This window comes from Rhinoderma darwinii, chromosome 13 (assembly GCF_050947455.1).
Source record: "Rhinoderma darwinii isolate aRhiDar2 chromosome 13, aRhiDar2.hap1, whole genome shotgun sequence".
NCBI classification, from domain to species: Eukaryota; Metazoa; Chordata; class Amphibia; order Anura; family Rhinodermatidae; genus Rhinoderma; species Rhinoderma darwinii.
The window spans coordinates 58,808,328-58,831,952 of NC_134699.1; the positions used below are offsets into that span (position 1 = coordinate 58,808,328).

A 23,625-nucleotide genomic window follows, 5' to 3' on the forward strand; every position below is an offset into this window, starting at 1 on the left:
GGTCCCCGCAGAATGGGAAAAAGAAGACTATTTATTGGTTGTGTTCAAATAAATGGGCTCCATTGATGATGATGCATAATCGGGCCACATTAATAGCGCTGTTGTGCAGATCCCATGACTACTAGGGGGTAAGTGAGAGTAACAAGTGGGGGTGGGCACATTTTTGGACTAATTTGACTGGGCTCCTGATAGCAGTACCACCTGTAATGCTCTGCTGGAGGCCCCGGCTGCTGAGATTACCAAGGTCAGTGGTCAGGGAGCAGAAAGTGTATTCTAATGGACTACAGCACGTATATAGGTTGGTTATTTCAGCTAGATGTATATATTCCTGGAGGATCCCGTTAATATTCGAGGAATCTTTACGAAGTGTCAGTGACCTGTAAGAAAAACAATAATTCATCTAAAGTGCATGCATTTTACTATAGTTCATGAGCAATATGATTGACAGCTTGTCAGGTAGAGTCGTAACCAAGCCTGGGCGTGATTGATGGAGAGACTGCATCACCAGCCATTTCAATCCCCCGTTCCTAGAAGAGGAGAATCATTTATATCCAAACCTTTGGCTCTTGGACTCAGAAACACCTTTTTTTTATTTTTATCTCCCTCCTTCCCTTTCTCGTCCTCCCTTCATCAAAAACAACACCCGTCAAGAAGATGCTCGTCTGAAAGTCATTTCACAAGCGCAAGGAGTTGTGAGAGCGGGAGAAGGAGGGGTGAAGGAATTGGTTTTCTGATCTGCTGTCGGGGGTCTCGTCAAAACACCGACATCTCTCAGGGTTTCATATGGACGTTCTCAGTTTTACGCTTTCAATGCCGGATGGTTTTACAAATAACAGGACTGAAATGTTTTTTAAAACATTTGTCATGTCTACTGACGTAAATGTTCAGTTTCGATTGTGATGCGATGCGACCGGTGGGGCTTTTAGAGACGTTAGACAGCTGTTAAGGGTTCTATCATCTGTCCCTTACGTCACTATAGATGGTTATAGACAATAGATTTTTCTTCTGCCGAACGATGACTACTTTCAGCTGTACTGTTTATGGCCCATTTGGGCTTAGACTGACCCACTTTGGGATCCTAAGGTGTGCCCATGCTTTAACATGACAATAGGGCCAGACCTTGAGGTACACAGTGGACAACCATATCTAAAGCTGACCTTAGAGCAGATCACTTTTCTGGGGTTATTTTATGGAAAAAAAAAATATATTTCTTATGGATGATATGAGCTGTGTGTGTGTGCAATGGTAACCGCAAAATTCATAATGAAATTAAAAGATGATAGGGATGTAAATGGAGAAACAGCGCCACTCTTGTCCATGGGCTGTGTCTGGAATTACATCTCATCATCCATTCAATAAAATTAGGCCCAGCTCCATTACCAGGCATATCCCATGGGCAAGGGTAGCACTTTTTCAGGACGAAATAAAATCAGACCCTTTTTTTGACATTTTAGGTGCAGTCAGCAGCCATTCATTCATTTGACATCAGGGGAAATTTAAAAACAGATTTCCCTCTAAAATCTTTTGTCACCGTCTGAAAATCCAGAATCTTGATGGTTTGTGCCTCACCTTAAAATTGAAGCCCCTCCCCCCCCCCCAAGTTAGGAGATCTGGTTACAATTTACTATGGGTTATGGTAACTGATCCGATACGCGGGTCCTAGACGTGGGACCCGCATCTATCTGACATTAAGAACATATCCTGTGGATATTTCATAAATCTCTCTGATGGAAAAACCCCTTTAAAGTAAATGTGTCTGAGCTGCAATACCACACACAACCTGTGGACAGGAGTGGCGTTGTTTTAGGATAAAAGCAGCCTTTTTTTTTCTTTTTTTTTTTTTAAATCCTGGACAAATAATTCCAGCAAAATATTATCAATTAGAATTTTGCAAGAAATGATTACAATATCTCCCACAGAAAAGCCTGTATGCAAGACCTAAAGTGTCTCCACACAAAATAGTGATTCTATTATATGGATTTAATTCCAATTAAGAATAACAGATTTGGGGTAATTGAGAAAACTGGGCCTGAGATACCAAGTGCTAATGTCTGCCAAGAGCTTCTCAATGTCGCGGCAGCTCAAACTGTATCCCCTCTGTATACCGGCATTAGGTGAACACATCTCTGTGTACACAAGACTTTATCTGAGATTTGTATGCTGAGCCGCACACGATCGCTACCTCCTCGCTCTGGCCTGTCCCTTCCTCCCTCCCAGAGCAGTGTAATTCCTTCCCAACGCCAGGCATTGTGCTGAGATATGGCTGTGCCATCTCCCGACTAACCCCCCGCAACCCCTAAAAGATTATCCAAGGACCCATGAGAGTGGTCGCGTGGCCTTGAATTAAAGTAGAGAAAAGAGGTCAATGACAGGAAATATGTCTCCTGTCAAAACAATATAAATGCACTTTCAATTGATGCTCAAACACAAGGCACACACTACATCAACACAAAATATACAATGGAAAAAACATCTGTATGGGACTCTATGGGCCAGCAGCGGAAATTTTTAGTATCCTAATAGGCACGCAAAATTAAAGGCGTTGTCTCAGTAATGCCTCATGCACATGACCGTTGTGCCACTCGGGCCGTTTTTGACGTTTCGAGTGGCACCCGATAGTCTTAACGGACCCATTCACTTTAGCGGGTGAATCGGGTCCGTGAAAAATGGACGGCACACACGGTCGTGTGCATTAGGCATAAGACCACTCCATTTTTATCACTTGATCGCTGCGTCCTGCGGGTCCAGCTTTTCTAACCTCGGCAATAACAGCTGACGGCTGGCCACTCTGTGTAATTCATGGACCGGCCGGTGTGGGAGCCCATATTCCTGAGCAGCTCACCATTGTGGCTCATAAAAGGTCTCCAGAGCGGGAGTCCCTCCTCTAAGACACCCAGGGTGTGATGATTCTACTGCTACATAAAGCATCTCATATCTCAGCTTCCTGGACTGCTGTGTTATTCGAAGGGAGGACTATGATTAACTGCACTCAAATGGGCATTCCTTCAGGATCCTTATCTAGCTATGGCTTAAAAAATATACTGTACATGTGACTTTAAATCTTAAAACAAGTCTGTTGCATGGAGAGGTAGTGTATTGTATAGCAGATAAAACTTCCCATGAACCACAAAGCTCCGCTCAATCTACTCAAATCGTAGTTGCCCATTCAAGTAATGGTTGAACTATAAGGACCTATAGAAAACCCTAAACGGGGAGTGGGACTGATGTAGAAAGTTCCCTAATTTATTCTTTACTGTGTCTCCATCTGGAACTTTACTAAGTGTACTGTTTCTTTAAGGACACATTTTAGTATATCTTGTCTCGGGCTCGGGTTTCCAGATAACGTATTATTTTTTCATAAAGCCATATATAACATTATCTTTTGTACTTTGTTATTATTAAGTTCCCAAAAGTTTTGTTTAGCTCATCTGCCAAATCTCCGGCATTGCTGCCCTTTTCGCTACTGATTGAGTATGCAATTTTGGAAGGGGACCAGAAAAGTCAGCACAATGTAAAGAATTAATCCCTTAAGAGGGATTGCAGAATACACAGAATCCTTTATTATCCACACTTCTGACATTAACCAATCAAAACGCTCCATCTGCTAAGGTTGCAGTTTGCTTTGCACCAATAGGGGTTTGGAGACAGAGAGGCGCATAGTGTTATGATTGGCTGACAACTTTTTCCCAGGTTGGTAATTGTCAAGGAGGGGTAGATTCAGTTGCTATTGATGCGGCTATAATACTGTACACCGATTTTTATTTATAGTATATATGAAAAGAATTGATGTTCATTTTCTGCCATAAGTGTCATCCATTTAAAGAAAAATATGCCTTCTTTAGATCATGATGTTGAATTATATTCATGTATAGCAGTAGTGAGGGGAAAAAACTGGATTAGGTATCGGGGCAGAATTTAAACTTTTTATAACCAGACAATTTAGTTGTGCACCGATTCAATATTCTTGTGCTCATTGTCGCCCTCTGCTGAGTAAAAAATTAATTTGCCAAAAGAAAGGTAAGTGACAACTTTTCTCGAACTCTGCCGCCGAAAACCTTCAGCTACTTGTTTACACAGTGTTATAATAGCATACAGATTTTTCCTTCCTTACCTTTTCTCTTATCTCCACATATCCCAAGATGTGTGTTATGAGGTGATCCGCTTTGAAAGAAAACATCATTTTGCGATACTCTATCACGAGATGTCTATGCTATGTGTGTCTGTGGCCACCTAGTGGTTGTCATGTGAGTTGCAGCCTGTGATGGGTTTTGCTAGCATGTCGCGATATTGTATTGAATTTGTTTCATGAGAAATTAGAGTCCTTAAAGGTAACTAAACATTGAACAAACTTCTGACATGTCAGAAGTTTTGATTGGTGGGGGTCCGAGCACTGAGACCCCCACGAATCACTGAAACAAAGCAGCAGAAGCGTTCGTGTGAGCGCTGAGCCGCTTCATTTCTGTTTGGTTCGGATGGTAGTTATGACTTCGCTCTTGTGGTTCCTGCTTCGACTCTAGGAGGAGAAACTTTACTTTTTCCTTATAAAAATGTTAATCTTACGAGAATCTTATATGATAAACAGTTTAATTTTTGTAAGCTAAGTTTTAGATGAAGCTCAAGCACCTGCTTGGTTACTCCCAAGAATATGATGGAGGTGTGATGTGACAGAACTGTGTGTAAGTCTCAGAACAGCAAAAATCCATCTTCTCCAGGGGTAATGGTTTCATGAAATATTAAGCAATTTCTCTTCTCTTTAATCCCTGGTCAGCCAGAGGGATAGCGAAGGGGGGGGGATATAACAGAGGAAGAAGGAAATGAGTTTTGTCCTTTGCACAAGTTGGATTTGCCTACTCAATGACTAGCGGCATGACAGAATGATAATATTGGTGTCACCTGCAAAGAGTTGCTAGCAGCTATATGGGAGATTAAGGCCAGGGCTACACTTAGACTTTTTGTAGTGCTACTGATTGACTTTAACTATTGAGCTACAACTGAGCACTGAGACCCCAACCGATCAATCAAACTTAGCGGCAAAAGCGCTTTGGTAAGCACTGTGCCGCTTCGTTTCTGACCGTCTACCCTCGGAAAGCTGAGCCAGCGGTGTACGGACTCATAGACTTTCCTAATGTCAAATGTTTTTTAAAGGTTTAGTTACCCTATAAAGTCAATCAGTATCACTACAAAAATCAAGGCCCTGGCCTAAGTCTACCAGTTACATAGGAGCCAGTGAAGGCACAAAGTGATCTCCAGCGGTCGCCATCCAATAGGAATCCATTTGTGGAAGGGGGCCCGATATAAGAATTTTTCTTTTTTCCATGGCCACCCTTTGTCTTGCTTTATCCAGTACAAAAGCGCGTTATTCCTGGGTCTACGTGGGTTCCATTCTTAACTAGTTGTAATCCATCTGTATTCCAGAGGCTCCTCTCCAGTGTTGAAAGGGCAGATAGATGTGTGTTATACCGGCACCTTGAAAGAATCCCTTCAGCCAAACAGATGTTTTGTATATCCACTGGATTTGCAATAAAAATCATATTGATGGGGTCCAAAATCGGTCCCAAGTCCTCATTCCTAACGTTTCATAAACGGCACTCTCCATTGCAGTCTATGGGTGATGTGATAATAGATGAGTGAGCATGCAGTATATAGCATAAAGGTCCGTAAAAGAAAAACTCCACCCACACGGGTCAAGTCTGCAGTTTATCCGACCCAGAACCCGCAGAAAAATGTGGCCAAATATTGGCAATAAATGAGGTGCGGATATTTGGTCGGAATGACCACTATGGAAAATGGCTGACAGAAAAAAAAATACTTTCCTGATCCTCGTTCTTTTTTTGTTTCAAAACGTTGAATTTTTTTTTTTTTTCGGAACTTGTGGAATTTGCTGAAAAAACGCAATGTACTTGCAGCCAATTCCACAACAATTTGCCATATGTTGCGGAATTTAACTTCGCCATTGATCTCAATAGGGAATATTTGCAACAAAACCTGCACCGCGGGTCAGTTTATTAATGTTTTCTCTGCGTTTTCTTTCCGCAGCATGTGGAGGAAATTAACTTGCTGACGATCCCGGTTCTTCTGATAGGTGGGGGCAGGGGTGTAGCTAGGGAGACACAAGACCCGCCTAGGTGGCCCAGTACAAGGCAGTCTTAAGATGCGCCAAATGAATCACAGTGGCGCACGCTACATGATAAATTTGGTGCATCATGCTAGACACTTTTCCTTTCCTTATGCCAACTCTTGCTTGGCTTAGATTTCGTTTGCCACAATTTGGTGCATTTTCAGCTACACCCCATTTTTTTTTTAGACACTTTTAAAAGTGCCTAGTGAGATGCGAATATCCAAAATTTGGCGCATTTTTCAACTCATTCTAGACCCAGACACAGTAATAAATCTGCCCCACTGTGTTGCTGACTTTTTCTTGCACTTTGTGTGTGTGTGTGTGTGGGGGGGGGGGAGATTAAAGGGGCTGGGGTCCTGGGCCTTAAGAGACGGATGACGGGGGAGACATTGACCCTGGCTAGGCCCCTTGCAAGGGTATACGCTGTACTTGTGGCGTTACTTCTATATGATCATGTGACATTCATAGGACCAGATGTCCCAGCTCAGACCGTCTGTAGGTGGACTGCCGTGTAAAATAATTTTTACGTTACATTATTTGCTGGGGGGGTGAAGTGGCGCAGCAAGGAATTAAGCTTCAGATTGGGGGGGGGGGTGGGCGCCAGACAATCTTTGCCCCTGGTGCAGAAAAACTAGCTTCGCCGTTGGGTGGAGGTCTAAGACGCTAGACCGTAGCTTTAAGACATTTCAGACATATCCTATGGAAACCTCTTTAATATAATGGGGAACCTATAACCAAATGTAAGACTGGGCCTATCCATGTTTTATTCTATAACTTCCATTTAATCCTTCCGTTTTATTGAAGCGTTCGATACTACACTATTTTCTATGCAGTACTGGCCAGATTAGAGGCCTCAGGCGATACCCAGTCCTCTGGCTTCTCTGAAACTTTAATTGTCTTTCTAAGCCAACATTGCTTTTTGGATGGTATATTGCCCATCAGCACAACACTCTCGCGAAATACATAAAAATATCAAGTGTAGTGCGATCACACCCAGAACGCAGCCAGATTATATCTGGAACTCATGACACAGCCGCATAAACTTCCACCTACTCAACCGTATCCTCTTTGAACGCGTGCCATTATTTGACAACACAGTTAGTGAATCCCCGAGTGTATGACAGCTACAAAAGTTTTCCTCCTCTGAAATATTAATTCCCTCTTCTTCTCCTGTTTAATGTTCTAATCTCCTTAGTGCTGCACCCCTACAAGTGCCGGAGTCTTCTTCTCTATAACAAGCTCTACTCACCAAAATCTTCACGAAAAAAAACAAAAACTTGACTCTCTGCCAGGACAATAAGAACTTTTTTTTTTGTTATTCATTCCCACTTTTTTTTCCCTTCGATCCTCACACGCAGGATTAAAAATTTTCAGTACGCAGGCAGCCAGGATTAACGCTGCTACAAAAGAGTTTAGTGTTCGCTTCTTCTTGCTACTTGGGGCCTCTAAGAATCGTTAAAATGTCATATCAAACAGTTGCCTCTCTTCCTCGGCTGAGGCCTTCTCCCCTGACCCCGGGCTGCGTGGAAGGGGCTGTGTCGGTATTGCTGTGCAATTGGCTGTGAATTGTGGAACCATTTGAATGCAACACCTATGAGTCCAGAGGATTAGAGAAATTGTGTTTGATGGTCAGAATTAATGAAAATGAAATCTCTACATCAAGACCCAGCATAGACCTGGCTAAAGTGTTTACTTCGTTCTAGTGCGTGACGCACGCAAGCGGAATAATATTGTACCTCCTCTTCAGTCCTTTAGAAGGTGTTTAAACCAAGACCAGGGGTTATTCTTCTGAAAATGTATTTTGAGAAAATGTGTTTATAGAGACATATCAAAAAAATTCACACCAAATGCTCTGGACAGTCTCTTATTTAAAATTCAGAAAGTGTCTTCAGTGTTTCATTGAACACATGCATCACTGTGTCATTGCTCTGGAACCCTACAATAGTCAGTGTGTTTCTGTGTCATTGTTCCTCGGCCCCAAGTAAGTGTATCATTGTACTGAATCCCCAAGTAACTATGTGTCGTCATTCTGGAACACCAAGTCTAAATCCTTCCCTGTTCTGGAACCCACAAATGTCAGTGTGTCATTGTTCTAGAGCCCCAAGTAGCTGTGTGTCATCCTGGAGCCCCATGTAACCGCGTGTCATTGTTCTTGAACCCCAAGTGTCAGTGTGTCATTGTTCCTCACCCCCAAGTAAGTGCATCATTGTCCTGACTCCCCAAGTAACTGTGTGTCGTTTTTTTGGGAACCCCAAGTCTATATGTGTCCCTGTTCTGGAGCCCCAAGTAGCCGTGTGTCATTGTTCTAGAGCCTTAAGTATTAGCGGGTTGTTTTTGTTCTGGAGCCCCAAGTAGGTGTGTGCCATTGTTCTGGAACCTCAAGTAGTTGTGTGTCATTGTTCTAGAACCTCAAGTAGTTGTGTGTCATTGTTCTAGAGCCCCAAGTAGTTGTGTGTCATTGTTCTAGAGCCCCAAGTAGCTGTGTGTCATTGTTCTAGAACCTCAAGTAGTTGTGTGTTATTGTTCTAGATCCCCAAGTAGCTGTGTGTCATTGTTCTGGAACCCCAGGTCTAAATGTGTCCCTGTTCTGGAGCCCCAAATAGCCATGTGTCATTGTCCTGGAGCCCCAAGAGTCAGCGTGTCATTGTTCTGGAAACCCAAGTAGCTTTGTGTCTTTGTTCTTGGACCTCAAGTATCAGTGTGTCATTGTTCCTCACTCACAAGTAACGGGGCACCACAACAATGACGCACAAAGTGTTAGTGTTATGGAGCATTCAGTTTCATTATACCTTTTTTTACCCCAAATGTCAATAAGCTCTAGTAATAAGCTCCAGCTTTATTCCAAAGGGTAGATCTTCAGGGTGTCACCTGTAAACAGCAAAAATAGGTTTGTAAGTAACATAATTAAGATTATTTCATTTTCTAAAATAATATCTTGTAGCCACAAAATATAAAATAATATTTAATAGTTTTCAAGCAGAACAATATACCATCATCTTTTCATATGTTCAAGTCATGAAATGGATTCATATCTTAGTCTTAAAGTATTGTATGACATATTCACTCTTCATATTATATCCATGTTTGGTTGTCATAGATCATTAGTAGGGAGTGGTTTGTGGGCACAACATACATGTGTTTATGTATAAAATTGCCAAATATGTTGTAAATGTTCTGCGGATTAATACAATTATACGTACAGGAAAACATACATTAGATGTCATGCGGTTTCTGCCCCACAGAGCTTTCTATCTAAACGAGATCTCTCTAGGGATTAAGTTAATCCTTTGCTTGGTTTCGGAGCGGTTTACTTGCTCTGTTCTCCTCTCCTCGGCTGTGGCATCGGCGTTGTGTATCTTTATCCTACAAGTCAGCCCTCCAGATCTGCTTACTTCTTCATCTCCTCACAGTCCTCTGTTTCTAACCAGAAGGTAACCCTACAAAGTTGATGGTTCTCACTCTGGTCTCCTTGAAAGATCTGGTGTGGTTGACTATATAGGGTTACTAACTTTAAACTTGACTCAATGCCTGCTTAGTTTTTGCAGCCCCTTTATCATTGACTTGGCCTTCCATGAGGCCACGTATTGTCCCAAAAGAACCATTAAAAAGCTTCTTCGTGTACTATCTCCACTTCCATTGTCATCTGTGCCCATTTTTGTTAAGAACAGGCACAGGTGACAATTTATGGCTGAGCTGAGTGCAAAATGCAAATAGGTCCACTCTTGTCCATGGACTCTGTCTCGTATTGCTGCTCATCCTCATTCAAATAAACAGAATTGTATTGCTGAATGGTTGAACCCCCCGCGTCCTCTACTGTAACAAACAGCACCTGCGCTTTCCTGTACGCAGTGTGTTACAGTGAAGGACGTAGAGTGATGCGTCTGGTCACATCCATGCACCTCCATCTGTGGCCATATAATAGAAAGTAGTGGTGCGCGGCCGGAAGATACAGCTGTCATAACAAGGGGGTGTATCGGCTCCGAACTTAAAAAAAAGACATTAGTAATTTTCTTAAAATCATGTTTCCGTCGACAAAAAGGGAAAAATTTGGGTTCCTGGAAGCTCAAAATAGTCTGCGTCCTTTTAAGGGGGTTAAAAAAGATAGATTGAGAATAAACCGTGTGTTTCATTATACAATCCATAATAGATTTTATAAAAATTCAGTAGAAAGGGTCCAACTGTGGGAGTGATATTATTGCGATTTTCCGGTCGGCTCTCTATGGCCTCGTTCTGTGCGTGAGAGAGTTAACACACGGTTGATTCCATTTGAAAGAACTGCAATAACATGAATTACCCTGTGAACAATTCAGCTTCCCGGCTCCTGTAAACTATCTTTTGCTTCTGATTAATAATTCCTGGTGGGACCGGCGATGTATAAGCCGTGGGTGATTGGTTTCCCCGAGTGTAGAGCGCGCACATCAAACATTTAAAACGTTTAAGTTGACAATTTGGAGTTTGTTCGGCTGCGATCTGCTCCGGGGCCAGCCTGAGCTCATCAAATATACATACCATCTGAGTATGAATCACATCCTATGGCAGGTTAGGTGCAGGAAGGGTTTCTCTTAGAGCCGGTGTCGATTTTGTCAATGGCTTTTCGAATAGCTTTTCCTTTTTTTATTTTTATAGAGAATGGTGAGCTCATGAGATTCAGCAGCGCAAAGTAGTCCGGTCCCAAGAGCTCACCGTTAAATCAGACAAAAAAAGGCTATATAAAGAAATATCCATGTAAATACATTGTTACAGACGCCTCAGATCTTTCGTTTTTATTAACCGGGAGTGACGTCATGAATCCGTATGACTTCCAGCACGGTGTGACTGTGGAATTACTAATCCTTGAGCTATGAAATTTCAGCTTTTGTCGAAAGAACTAGGAATTTGCCTAACTTGGCGTGTAACTTAGAGGAAGTGCTTTAAGTCCCTCCAATTGCGATCTCCTGCCTGATCGGTAGACGCTGGGCAGTACAGTTGTTGTGGCAACAATACGACTATAATTAATAGGACCCATACGCAATTCCCTACTAGCGTGGTATGTTTGCTACGTCAACTGTTCCATGCAGTGTGCAGTAGCGTCTCTCTACGTCGAATGCCAGATCGGGCAGGAGATCGAAATTGGAGGGAACCTTTTAAGACCCATTTAAATACAATGTTTGCACCTCATTTAGTTTGTGTATGGGCGGGGATAGAATACCCTTTAGCCAATCAGATGAAGAGAATGATGACAGCAGCGGGAGATGAGTGTGCTGATCTTGTAGGAGGAGGTGACCTGTTCACTCAAGGTGATGATGCTAGTAAGGACAGGATGTGACGGGGGAGTGGGAGACCAAAGCTGATCATACACACGTAAGATAGCTGTTTCCATTTCCCCCGACTCCACTATAAACGGCCGATCATGTGAAATCACTCTTACCCCCAACAATGTGTGCTGATGGAGGAAAGTCGGGAGGCATAATCGGAAGGCTTATCTTATGCGTTTCACCAGCTTATGGCCCTTTTTACAACACGTACGGGAGATCAGTTTTTACGTACGTCTTGTTTGATAAAAAGGAGGATCAGAGCATGGCTCAAGGGATTAATAGGGTTACCTGCAGCACAGAGTATTTCATGAAGAGGCAACGGCCTGTCCACTTATGTCATTATATGGGGGATAACTTGGCAGGGGCAGTGTCCTGCTTTGAGGAGGAGAATAGGTACAAGTAATGCGCACCAGGTTGACTACTTGTGCCGTGGGATACCCAAACCAAAAGTGCCATACTACTGTAATTATATGATTTTGTACAATATGATATGTTCAACTTTCTTTTTCGGTGGGGTGTAGCTATAGGTGGTGCAGAGGTAGCAGTCACACCCGGGCTCTGGTATCTATTCCCTCTGCCATATAATAAGGCACCAGTGTTCTAAATAGCACAGGGTGGGGAGAGTGCGTCTGGTACAGTTTCTGCAATGGGGCCCAAGAACTTTTGAAGGGTAACTAAACTTTCAAAAACTATTGATATGTCATAGTGATGTCAGAAGTTTTGATCGGTGGGTGTCCGAGCACTAAGACTCCCACCGATCGCTAAAACGAAGCGGCAGAAGCGCTCGTGTGAGAGCTGTGATGCTTAATTTGTAATCGGCTTTCCTCTGAGCGCTGTACGAAGTCTATGAGCCGTACACCGCTCGCTCGGCTTTCCGAAGAAAGCCGATCAGAAACGAAGCGGCACATCGCTCACTCAAGTGCATCTGCCTCTTAGTTTTAGCGATCAGTGGGGGTCCCAGTGCTCGGACCCCCACGATCAAAACTTCTGACTTCTGACTATGACATGTCAAAAGGTTTTTTTAGAGTTTGGTAACACTTCTCTGGTCAAAAGAAATACGGTCATGGCAGGATACAATTACCATTGACCTCTAAAGACAAAAAAGTGGTGGTCGGTGATGTTCACGACTCATTGACATCTTGCAAAGATTTCAGCACCTGACTGTACAACACAACACAATGCAATACAATGCTCTCGTAATTCATCAGTCAGAGAGTCTCATAGGACAAGATGTAAAGTGGAGAATAATTGCTTAAAGCGCCTCTTCTCTAGAGATCCCGGTGTGTCTCTATCTCCGCTGTACTATTTACTGAGGATTAGCTCCACGCTGGGCCAGAATGGGCAAAGGATTATTTTAAACAATAATCCTGCATCCGGCCGGAGTGCAAAAACGGTGGACAGCGAAACAATTTATATCACACTGAGAATATTCCCTGATGAGGCCCCAATTATGGGATGTGGAGTGGGGACTAAAAGTGGTCTGGGGTGTACAACGTCTACTTTAATGGTTGATGGGAGTTTAAATTGTGTGCGGGACTAAGAGCTTGTTAATGGATGAGACCATAGAACCGAAAATGGGAGGAAGGGTACTTATGCTGCTATGACCCCCACTGTTATTTATTACTTGATGCTGCCTCATCTTCTCAGCTGAATCACCTTCGTCTGTAAATCTACTCCTTATATATAAAAAATAGTTATATACAGTAGCATTTTTGTTTTTTTATGTATGCAATTACTCATTCGGCTCTGCTACATTTGAACGTGTTATCGAATTAACTTCCTTTTATCCCTAGAACTAATTCTGCAGGTCCAGTACCAACAAAGTATTGCCCGCAACTCTGTTTTGACATTGAATTGGTCAATGGTTTGGGAATTTGAGGGTCCAAATACATGAATCATAGGGTCATTGGAGGCAGGAGAGTGTAAAACTTGATTGGAGCATCTGACCTGTAATGATATAAGAAAAATTAAATAATAATTGTTCATCAGAACAGAGGATCATGGGAGGGAAAGGTAGTCATATTTCGTTATTCTATTTTACACTCCCAATATTCTATATTGAAAATCGTCTTGCTAGAAAAGTCTTAATGTAAAAGCAGGAATTGTAAGTAGCCTATGGAAAGGAAGATATAATCGATATCAAGTGATGCTAGTGAAAGGGGCGGAGCTGTGACAACCTTATAAGTCATTTTCCGAATGCCCCAGCATTAGGGGCCTAAGTCACATGTATCAATTAGAACTTCTCAATCAACTTGCCTTGTTGCCTATAGCCACCAATCACAACTTGGCTTTTATTTTCCAACCTGCCTTGTAAATAAGGTCTCTGATTGGCTGGCGTAAACAACGGTATTTCATGCTTCACAGTATAGGACCATGGTTGACTGAAAGGTGTACATCATCTTATGGCTGTGTGGTATACGTAGGCCTTATGAATTACAAGTCGGCAATATTCCTCCAAAAATCACTCTCCCTAGTCCAGCGTGTCTGTGGCTGTCAGGGTAAGCTGGGAGTGGTAGTTTTGCAACAGCTGGAGAGCCATAGGTTTAGGACCACTACCTTATGGTATCCTTGATCCACATGATCGTGACTGTGCCTTATATTTACCCTGCACATTACATCACTTTGGGTGGCGATTCATCAAGTGTAATTTAACCCCTTAACAACCTATGATGCAACTGTACGTGGCCGTAAATGGGCTAACTCCGTACAGCCAACACTTCACTGTAACAGCCAGGATCGGAGATAACTCGGATCCTGGCCATTTAACCACTTAGATGTCGTGGTCAATAGCGACCGTGGTCTCTAAGCCATTAGAAACGGGAGGCGACCCCCCCCCCCCATAAATGCTCCATCAAGGAAAAAATAAAAGTTACGTTCTCAGAATATGGCGACACCATTTTTTTAATATGATATTGTTTTTTCTTTGTAAAAGTTGTACGTCATAAAAAAACTATATAAATTTGGTATAGCCGTAGAATAATGTAGCTCTTAGGCCTCATGCACACGATCGTAAAAAAATCTCCATAATTGCAGACCGTAATACGGGCCACAATTACGGACCCATTCAGTTCTATTGGCCGCGGACACCTTTCTGTATTGCTACTGATCGGTGTCCGTACCGTAGAACTGTACCGCAAAAGATAGAACATGTCCTATCTTTTGCATTTTACGGGCCGTGCTCCCATACTTTGTATTGGAGAACAGGCCGAAAATGCGGACTACGGCCGTCGGCCGTGCCCGCAATCGCAGCATGTGATTACGGGCACGGCCGTGTGCATGAGGCCTTACTGCACTGTGAACGGCGTAAAAACTCAACCCATAAAATACGAGGAGTCGCTGTTTATTTTTCATTCCACCCCAGGATAGGTAATAAATGTATGATCGCTGGGACCCCCACGATCAATAGCGATTGCAGTGAGGAGGATTTTTTAATGGAGTGGTGGTCGTGCGTGTGGAAATAGCCAAGTGCTGCACTTGTCTCACTCCGTTGGACCCATAGACTTTAAATGGAGCGGCCGGGCACATTCGTGACTGCCGCTCCATTCAAAATCCTCCTCACTCCGATCGTGACTGATCTAGTGGTGGGGCCCCCAGTGATCATAGATTCATCACCTTTCCTGTGCATAAGTGATTAATGTGCTTAGCGGGAAAACCACTTTAAGGAGTTAATTACTTGGTACTCATTAGTGACATAGCTGTAAGTGATACAGAGGTGACAATGACAAGCAGACCTCATACCAGGGGCGTGTTGACATATCACTTAATGATGTGCTCGTGCCGGATGGAGCCTTCTCACCGTATAAGTGGCGGTGGTACACTCCATATAGATCCTATACGTTCTGATACGCAGAACATGTGGAGGGCTGGACATAGCGTCATGCATGCTGAAACGGTATAGATGACTTTTTATGTAGTCCCATTCGGATACACGAGGGCGTTGTTTGTATCTGACTGTGTGGGAGAAGATTTCTCATTATAACACCATGGCATCGCAGAAGTCGCCCTGTAGTCCCAGCCTTGGTGTTTTGTGGTGTTTGTGGCGTTTTATGTTCTCGGTTTAGAAGTCTAACGAGATGTGCAGTTTGGCGCCCGACTGATCTACGTTTGTGTGCGCCATTCACTGATGTTATACAAGCTTTCATTTCTATTTGCCCTTTCCTTTGACCTTTTGTTCCTCCTTCTGTAGCCCATGAAATATCCTTTCTGTGTGTACATTGCCGTATTAATATATTTGAACATTTCTCACCTATTCCCGTCTCTCATCATTCTCCGCGCTGCATGTATTAATTATGAGACTTCCACATAGACAGTACACCGCGAGCCGCCGCACTCTCCGCACATTGTATAAACCCAGTCATAATGTCCAAGTCAGATCTGTGAACTTTACATTGTCTTATCACTTGATCTCATATATTAATACTTCCTGTTTTAGATGACGTCCCTCCGTACTTCAAGACCGAGCCGGTACGCAGTCAGGTCCACCTGGAGGGGAATCGTCTCGTCCTTACCTGCATGGCGGAGGGGAGCTGGCCTCTGGAATTCAAATGGCTTCATGACCACAAGGAGCTGACCAAGTTTTCACTCGAATACAGGTCTGTGCTATTTATAAGAAGTATAATGTGCCAATATTTGAACACTACTGACCTACCCAGTGGTACAGATGTAGCCATCTTTATCTTGACTGAAAGCAATAAATATACAGTGGTAAGGAACTTTAACTTGACTTTTTCATTGACATTTCAACGTCTTTTGTTGTGTGATATCACGTTGCAGCAAGTTCTGAGAGTCCAGATAAACTTGGCTACATCTGTATACCATATAAGGGTATTTCAAGCGGGGTACTGGATTCATGGCAGTAAGGAAAGTCCAAGACCAGCCCCCATTCAATCTTCTTGGTAAAGTTGTGATCTTCACCACAGACGGCATGCTATCTTGAAGATGTATCCAGGGTCCGCATTCGGTATAGGTGGGCCCATAGGCAACAGTGGGCCTCCACTTTACTGGCCACAAGCTCAGTGGGCGCTGACATATGCCCAGGATTGCGGATTGCTCACGCCAGCCCTGGATCTATCTACTTTATACTACCATAATAACGTATCTTATCGCTATTGTATTGTCATTGCTTGGAGGTATAAAAGGTATGTGGATAGGGAACTCGAAATTGGTCTGTCATCTAATGCAGGTTGCATGGTCCTTGTCACTAGAGGGCGCTGTGTGGTGTACCGCACCGATATTTATGAGAGCCCAGCCTATTAACCCATTAGATGTCATGGCCTCCGGAATTATGGCCATGCCTGATAAATATTAGACGTTTATAAAACGTTATTTGTATGTTCGAAATGATTATTCAACAAGAATTCAGGATGGCTACGTCTCACTGCATTAGTGATATTGGTGGGGTCTCTTCCCAGGAACTACCACCATTTTGTTCATTTAATACTAACCTGTCCAGGATTTATATAACTGTAGAGAAAAGAAATAATATAAGTGTAGGTAAATTTAGTGAACTCCCTAATGCAGTTTAATGGTTGGAAATGCTCCGTTAAACAGTAATAAAACATGGGGGCATAGAGAATTTCAAGTTCTATTCCATTACCCTCCAAATCTGCCAAAAGACAGGCGTAGGCTGCCCAAAACAGCATCCTGTGTCGTCTATTTATTCACAGGGCACTGGGGAGGAATTTAAAATTCCCTGTAATGTTATTAGTCCCCTCCTAAGACTAAAGGGAGTGATTACTACAATCAGGAAATTTCTATCTAAGCAATTTTTTTTATAATATTTTCTGCAAAGGTAGATCTACATTTTATTTCATGAGACAGGTGCCCTTTAAATAGATATAGCTATATAGTACCAGTAAATTAAGTTGCAGAGGTGTCCTTCCTTACCTTTTCTCATGTCTCAACATATCTCGAGATGATCAGATTTTTTTAAAAATACCTGATTTTGCGATACTCTGTCACGAGATGTGTATTCTGTATGTGTGGCCACCTAGTGGTTGTTATGTGAATTGCAACCTGTCAATGCTTTTGATCGTATGTCGCGATATTTAATTGAAATTTTTTCATGAGAAATTGGAGTCCTTAACCAAATTCGGGCGGTGCAGAGGTAGCATTTGCACTATGGCGGCTAGTGCCTTAGGTGTCTCAAAGGCGCCTCTGTCACATAAAAAGACACCAGTATTATAAATGACCCATGATAGGTTGGGGCACCTGTTACAAATTTTGCATCAGTCCCAGGCGCTTCATTTTACGCCACCATCACAAAATTGATGCCCCCAAATAAGTGCCACTCTTACCCAGCACACTTCTTGTTCCTCCTCAATACACATCCTATAGGGACCCCCCCATGCTTGAAGGTATATTGCTACCTATGATGATCACTGCTAATCTTTCGAATCCGTTCTGTAATACATTTGTTGGCAGGGTAAACAGATTCTAATACTGTATTACAGATTAATATAATATTCGGTATTGTTTTTACAAGAATTTGTTCTGTAGAGACCTTTGATCCCTTGCATTCTTTTATAGAATATTATGCGTGGCCGCGTGTCTCAGTATAACATACGTTGTTACACAGACATCCATATACTTGTAATTGACCTCATATTTGTAATGGCTTTGTAATGGCGTTCTCTGGGGAAGTGCATGTTTCAAAAAACGGACATATGCTTCGGCAAATTACAAGTATTAATGCTAACGTCTGTCACCTTCGTCTTACCACACATCGCTCTGCGTGACAAGTCGAATTATATTGACTTTCCGCAGGAAAAAATGCCCCGCAATGCTTGGAATATAAAGTGTATTGTATTTGCTGCGCGTAACATGTTGACATCATTTGGTCAAGGCTAATTCTGAATATAATTGCAAAAGTCGAAGGAATTCTGCTGCAGTGGATGGTGATAATCAGAGGGCCATATGCTCAGCAACATCAGAGCAATGGAATTTTATTTTATAGCGCAATTGTAGCCTGAAATAGCTTGGTGATAGAACAGCATGACAGGTTTCTTTCTTTTTTTTTTTCTATGGAGAAAGTAATTGTAGCTTTGATGTACAGTCCGATGATATTTCCTTGGAAAAAAGGTTCCACACGGTATTGTACTTTGTATTCGGTAAGGAATTTGCGGTGTATGAGCAAGCAATGGCCGTGTTTAATTCTCTATGGTTATTTATAGGGTTAAACGGTTTTACAGAAATTCTCGCCTCCTCCTATATTGCCAAATCATGAACAGCACTCCAAGATGATGATTTCACAGTGAGCTCTGCAGCATGAGGAGTAGACTGGAGTGTGAGAATGACCTTGGGTTATCGGGGTTAAATACATTTACAAAAATTCTCACCACCTTCAATTTTGCCAAATCATCCACAACGATCTGAGATGATAGTGTCACTGTGTACGCTGCAGAACAAGTATTAGATGCTACAGTGTGAGAATGACCTGGGGTTTACAGGTGGTTCTCATGCTATAGTAACATTGCTGGGAATGGTGTGAGAATGTCTGGGATTAACACCAATGATTCTCATGCCCCACTGCCAATCTAAGCCTTCTGGTTCTGCAAATGACAAATACTTGTAAAGAATTAGTATTTTTATCAGAAATCAATGGCCATGTTTAATTGATCGTTTCACAGTGAGCTCTGCAGCATATGGTGTAGAGACAGGTATGTGAGAATGGCCTGGGGGTTACTAGGTTATTCTCATGCTATAATCACATTGCTGGGAATGGTGTGAGAATGGCCAAGAATAAAACCACAATATCAAATAATGGTGACAGTACTCTGAGAACACTAATGCCACCTAAACACTATAAATAGAAGTCGCCTTGTCGTGGCAGGTGGGCTCACACAATTTGATCAAAATGTGCGTGAAGAACCTCACTATTGTAAGTAGAATCAGCAGTAATGCATATTTATTTATATACAGTGTTTAGGTGGCATTCGTGTTCGCAGAGTGCTGTCTCCATTTTTGGATATTGTATTGTTTTGCAGTCTTAGGCTTCCTTGCACCTGTATAAACGTTTTGTTTCATTTTGTTGGAATGTGGTGATCAAATTTTGTTGTCTCTTATGTGTTGCAAGAATAACACCAGTCATTCTAAAGACATTCTGCAAGGACAAAACGAAAAGTTTTTTCTTACATATTATGGGTCAATGATCGGATATATATATATATTGTTTATGAGGAAAAACTCCTCAAACGGATTAGAAAAAAAATGACTTTCACAAACAGCACCACTCTTGTCCATGGGCTGTGGCTGGTATTGCAGCTCAGCCTCTTTCCTTTGAATACTGCAATACCAGACCTAGCCATGGACAAAAGTGGCTCTTTTTAGAGGAAAAAAAAAGATGTAGACCATTTTTTTTATCTCATACAATCCCTTCAAAGAGACCCTGTTAGCATTTTGATCAGGATAGTAAGAAAAAAAGCCGAACCGGGGGAGAAGAGAGGAAAGAAGAAAAAGGTGTGAATTACATGACTGTGTATATAGACCTCTCAATCATTTTCATGAACAGGTGGATGGATTTCACAATGTACTTGGATGGGGCTGGCCTGCAATACCACTAGCAGCCCATGGACCGGAGTGGCGCAGTTTATACCTTTTTTTCATTTTTTTTTAATCTCATACAACCCTTTTTAGAAGCATGTTATTTTAGACATGAAGCTTTTCTTAGACAGTGATTGTAAAGAAAATGGCAACCATGACATACATTATGTTGGCTGTGCTGAAAATCGAAACAGGCAGCATATGACTGCTGAGTTCAGGCTATATACGGTGAAATTTCACAGACAGCTGTTCATATTATAATGAGATGTCATGGATCACGGTGAGATTTCACAGACAGCGGCTCTATCACAGTGAATTTTTTTTTTTACAGACTTCAGCTATTCTATTTCGCAAATAACAGCGGCAAATGAAATACTTAGTTGACCTCAATGTATGTACGGAATGTATTGAGAAAAAAAAGACATTGAGAAAACTATTGTTGCCTTAAGTAGCGTCACAAGATTTTTTAAAGGGTAACTAAACGTTTAACAAACTTCTGACACGTCATAGTGACATGTCAGAAGTTTTGATTTGTGGGGGTCCAAGCACTGAGAACCTTCAGCTACTTGTTTACACAGTGTTATAAAAGCATACAGATTTGTTCTTCCTTACCTTTTCTCTCATCTCCACATATCCTATGATGTGTGTCGTGAGGTGACCAGCTTTGAAAGAAAACATCAGTTTGCAATACTCTATCACGAGCTGTCTATGCTATGTGTGTCAGTGTGGCCACCTAGTGGCTGTCAGGTGAATTGCATACTGTGAAGGGTTTTGCTAGCATGTCGTGATATTGTATTGAATTTGTTTCATGAGAAATTAGAGTCCTTAAAGAGGCTCTGTCACCAGATAATAAGTGCTCTATATTGTACATGATGTGATCGGCATTGTAATGTAGATAACAGCAGTGTTTTTTATTTAGAAAAACGATCATTTTTGACGGAGTTATGACCTATATTAGCTTTATGCTAATGAGTTTCTCAATGGACAACTGGGCGTGTTTTACTATATGGCCAAGTGGGCGTTGTGGAGAGAAATGTATGACGCTGACCAATCAGTGACCAATCAGCGTCATACACTTATCTCCATTCATTTATACAGCTCATAGCGATATAGCTATATCACTATGTGCTGCCACATAAACACACTATAATGTTACTGCAGTGTCCGGACAATGAATATACATTACCTCCAGCCAGGACGTGATGTGTATTCAGAATCCTGACCACTTTTCTGTGATGTACAGGACAGCAGGCGTAGTCTCGCGAGATTACGCTGTAAACTGTCATTTACAGCGAGATCTCGCTGTGCTGTAAATCACAGAGAAGTGTCAGGATTCTGAATAAACATCACGTCCTGGCTGGAGGTAATGTATATTTATTGTCAGGACACTGCAGTAATGTTATAGTGTGGTTATGTGGCTGCACATATCCGTATGTGCTGTATAAATGAATGGAGAGTAGGTTATGACGCTGAATGGTCATACACTCCTCTGTACTACGCCCAACTGGTCATTTAGTAAAACACGCCCAGTTTTCCATTGAGAAACTCATTAGCATAAAGCTAGTATAGGTCATAACTCCGTCAAAAATGATAGTTTTTCTAAATAAAAAACACTGCTGTAATCTACATTACAGCGCCGATCACATCATGTACAATATAGGCCACTTCTAATGTGGTGACAGAGCCTCTTTAAAGGTAACTAAACGTTCAACAAACTTCTGACATGTCATAGTGACATGTTAGAAGTTTTGATTGGTGGGGGTCCGATCACTGAGACCCCCACCAATCGCTAAAACGAAGCTGCAGAATCGCTTGTGTGAGTGCTGAGCTGCTTCGTTTCTGTTCGGCTTTTTCCGTAAAGACGATATAACGTGTACGGGCTCATGGACTTTCTATGGAGCCCGTACACAGTTACATCGATTTACAGAATAAGCAGAACAGAAACTAAGCGGCTCAGCGATCACACGAGCGCTTCTGCCGCCTCGTTTTAGCGATTAGTGGGGGTCTCACTGCTTGAACCCCCACCAATCAAAACTTATGACATGTCGCTATGACATATTAGAAGTTTGTTGAGCGTTTAGTTACCCTTTAAGATCCCAAGTATTCTGAGAGCGGTATTCTCTATGCTACATTCACGCAACGGTGAAAAACGGCCGTGTGACGGCCGTTTTCAGAACGATGAAGTTCTATGGATGTATTAACACGGCCATTTTTTTACGGCTGGTGAATACTGGCCGTCAAAAAATAGGACATGTCCTACTTTTGCCCGTTTTCACGGCCTGACGGCTCCCATAGAACTCAATGGCTCAGTTTTTAACGGCTGTTTGTTAGGAAGAAATCCTTGTGACAGCCGGTAAAAACTGATCCTGTCCGAGGACTCCCTGGTCACAGCGCTACTTTGAGCTCTGAGCCCATGGAAACCCTTGACGTCACTGTCCATATATGGACAGTGAGTTCGACTTCAGTGGTTCCCTCTAGAAGCGGAGTCCCAGGCCAGAGCATCACAAGATCTCTGGCTGGGGAATCCTGTCTTGGGAAAGCCCTTGACGTCACTGTTCATATATGGACAGTGACATTAGGGGCTACTCCTGGAGCGGAATTCCCGGCCAGAGCATCGGCAACGCACCCGCACCTAGAGGGAGCCCCTGATGTCACTGTCCATATATGGACACTGTCCAACAATAAATTTTTTGTATTGTTCCTAAATAATGGTAGTTCGTGGCCTTATTTCTTAACCCATTTTGTATATTAATGTCAAGTTTCTAGATTCTCATTGAGGAAAATCTTCAGTTACTATAGGGAGATGTTCTTCAAGTCATAGTATACAACAGAGCAACCATTTTTTCTAGCATATCACACCAAGGCTGAGATACTGTGTTGAATTCAGTATAAAAAAAAACTAACAGGAACCACAGAGAGGGGGAGAGCAGGGTCTATTCTTTTCTATGAGGCTGGGGTGATTCACTGACTAAATGATTACTGCGGGAGCAATCCTTCATTAACTTAGCATCATAATTGGCTGACATAGGAAAGAAATCTAGCACATAGTGATAGAAAAAGAGGTGTCCTCCGTACATTTGATATTTGAGTAGTGGCGAACTTAAAAATTTATAACTCTGCAATATCTTCAAATAGGATGTGAAGCTCCATTTCTTCAGTACATCTGCATCGTAGGGATATCCACACTTTCTGCTACGGTGACACAACTCATATCTACTCATTATAAGTCCCCCTTAACCTGAATAGTTCATTCTGCCATTGGGCTGATGGATTTGATGCTGGTGATAATGGGATAGGTGATAAATGTTAGATCGGTCAGATCGCTGGGACCGCCTACAATCACTAAAACGGTGGAACTGGTCCCCCGTTCCTCTCTCTGCCAGACGACCACAACTAGGAGTTTGAATGGGGTGACGTCAAGCATGCGTGGTGCTACTCCATCCAAAGTCTATGACACTGACATAGACAGCGGAGTGCCTCCCCCATGGTAGCGAGAGTGCTTGACATGACTTGGCTTCTATCATGGTTATTTCAACAAACTGGAATATAGTAGAAAAGATCAATAAACCACTGATGTTTTGCAGCGTGTTGGAATATGGCAGACATGCCAAGTGTTCTGTTATCTGAGTGAATTGTTCTAGATCTGAACATTGAAAGGTAAGAGGAACTATT

At 42.3% G+C, this 23,625-nt stretch overlaps 1 protein-coding gene across 6 annotated transcripts in view; it reads left to right on the forward strand.

Annotated features, from left to right (window-relative positions):
• The window catches only part of SDK2 (sidekick cell adhesion molecule 2), a 503,279-nt gene that overhangs the window by 207,278 nt on the left and 272,376 nt on the right, over positions 1–23,625 (forward strand). For all 6 annotated transcript variants that reach the window (XM_075845537.1, XM_075845538.1, XM_075845539.1 and 3 more), the window contains exon 2: positions 15,845–16,004. In XM_075845537.1, coding sequence (XP_075701652.1) covers positions 15,845–16,004 — 160 coding nt within the window. The remainder of the gene's footprint in view (positions 1–15,844; positions 16,005–23,625) is intronic.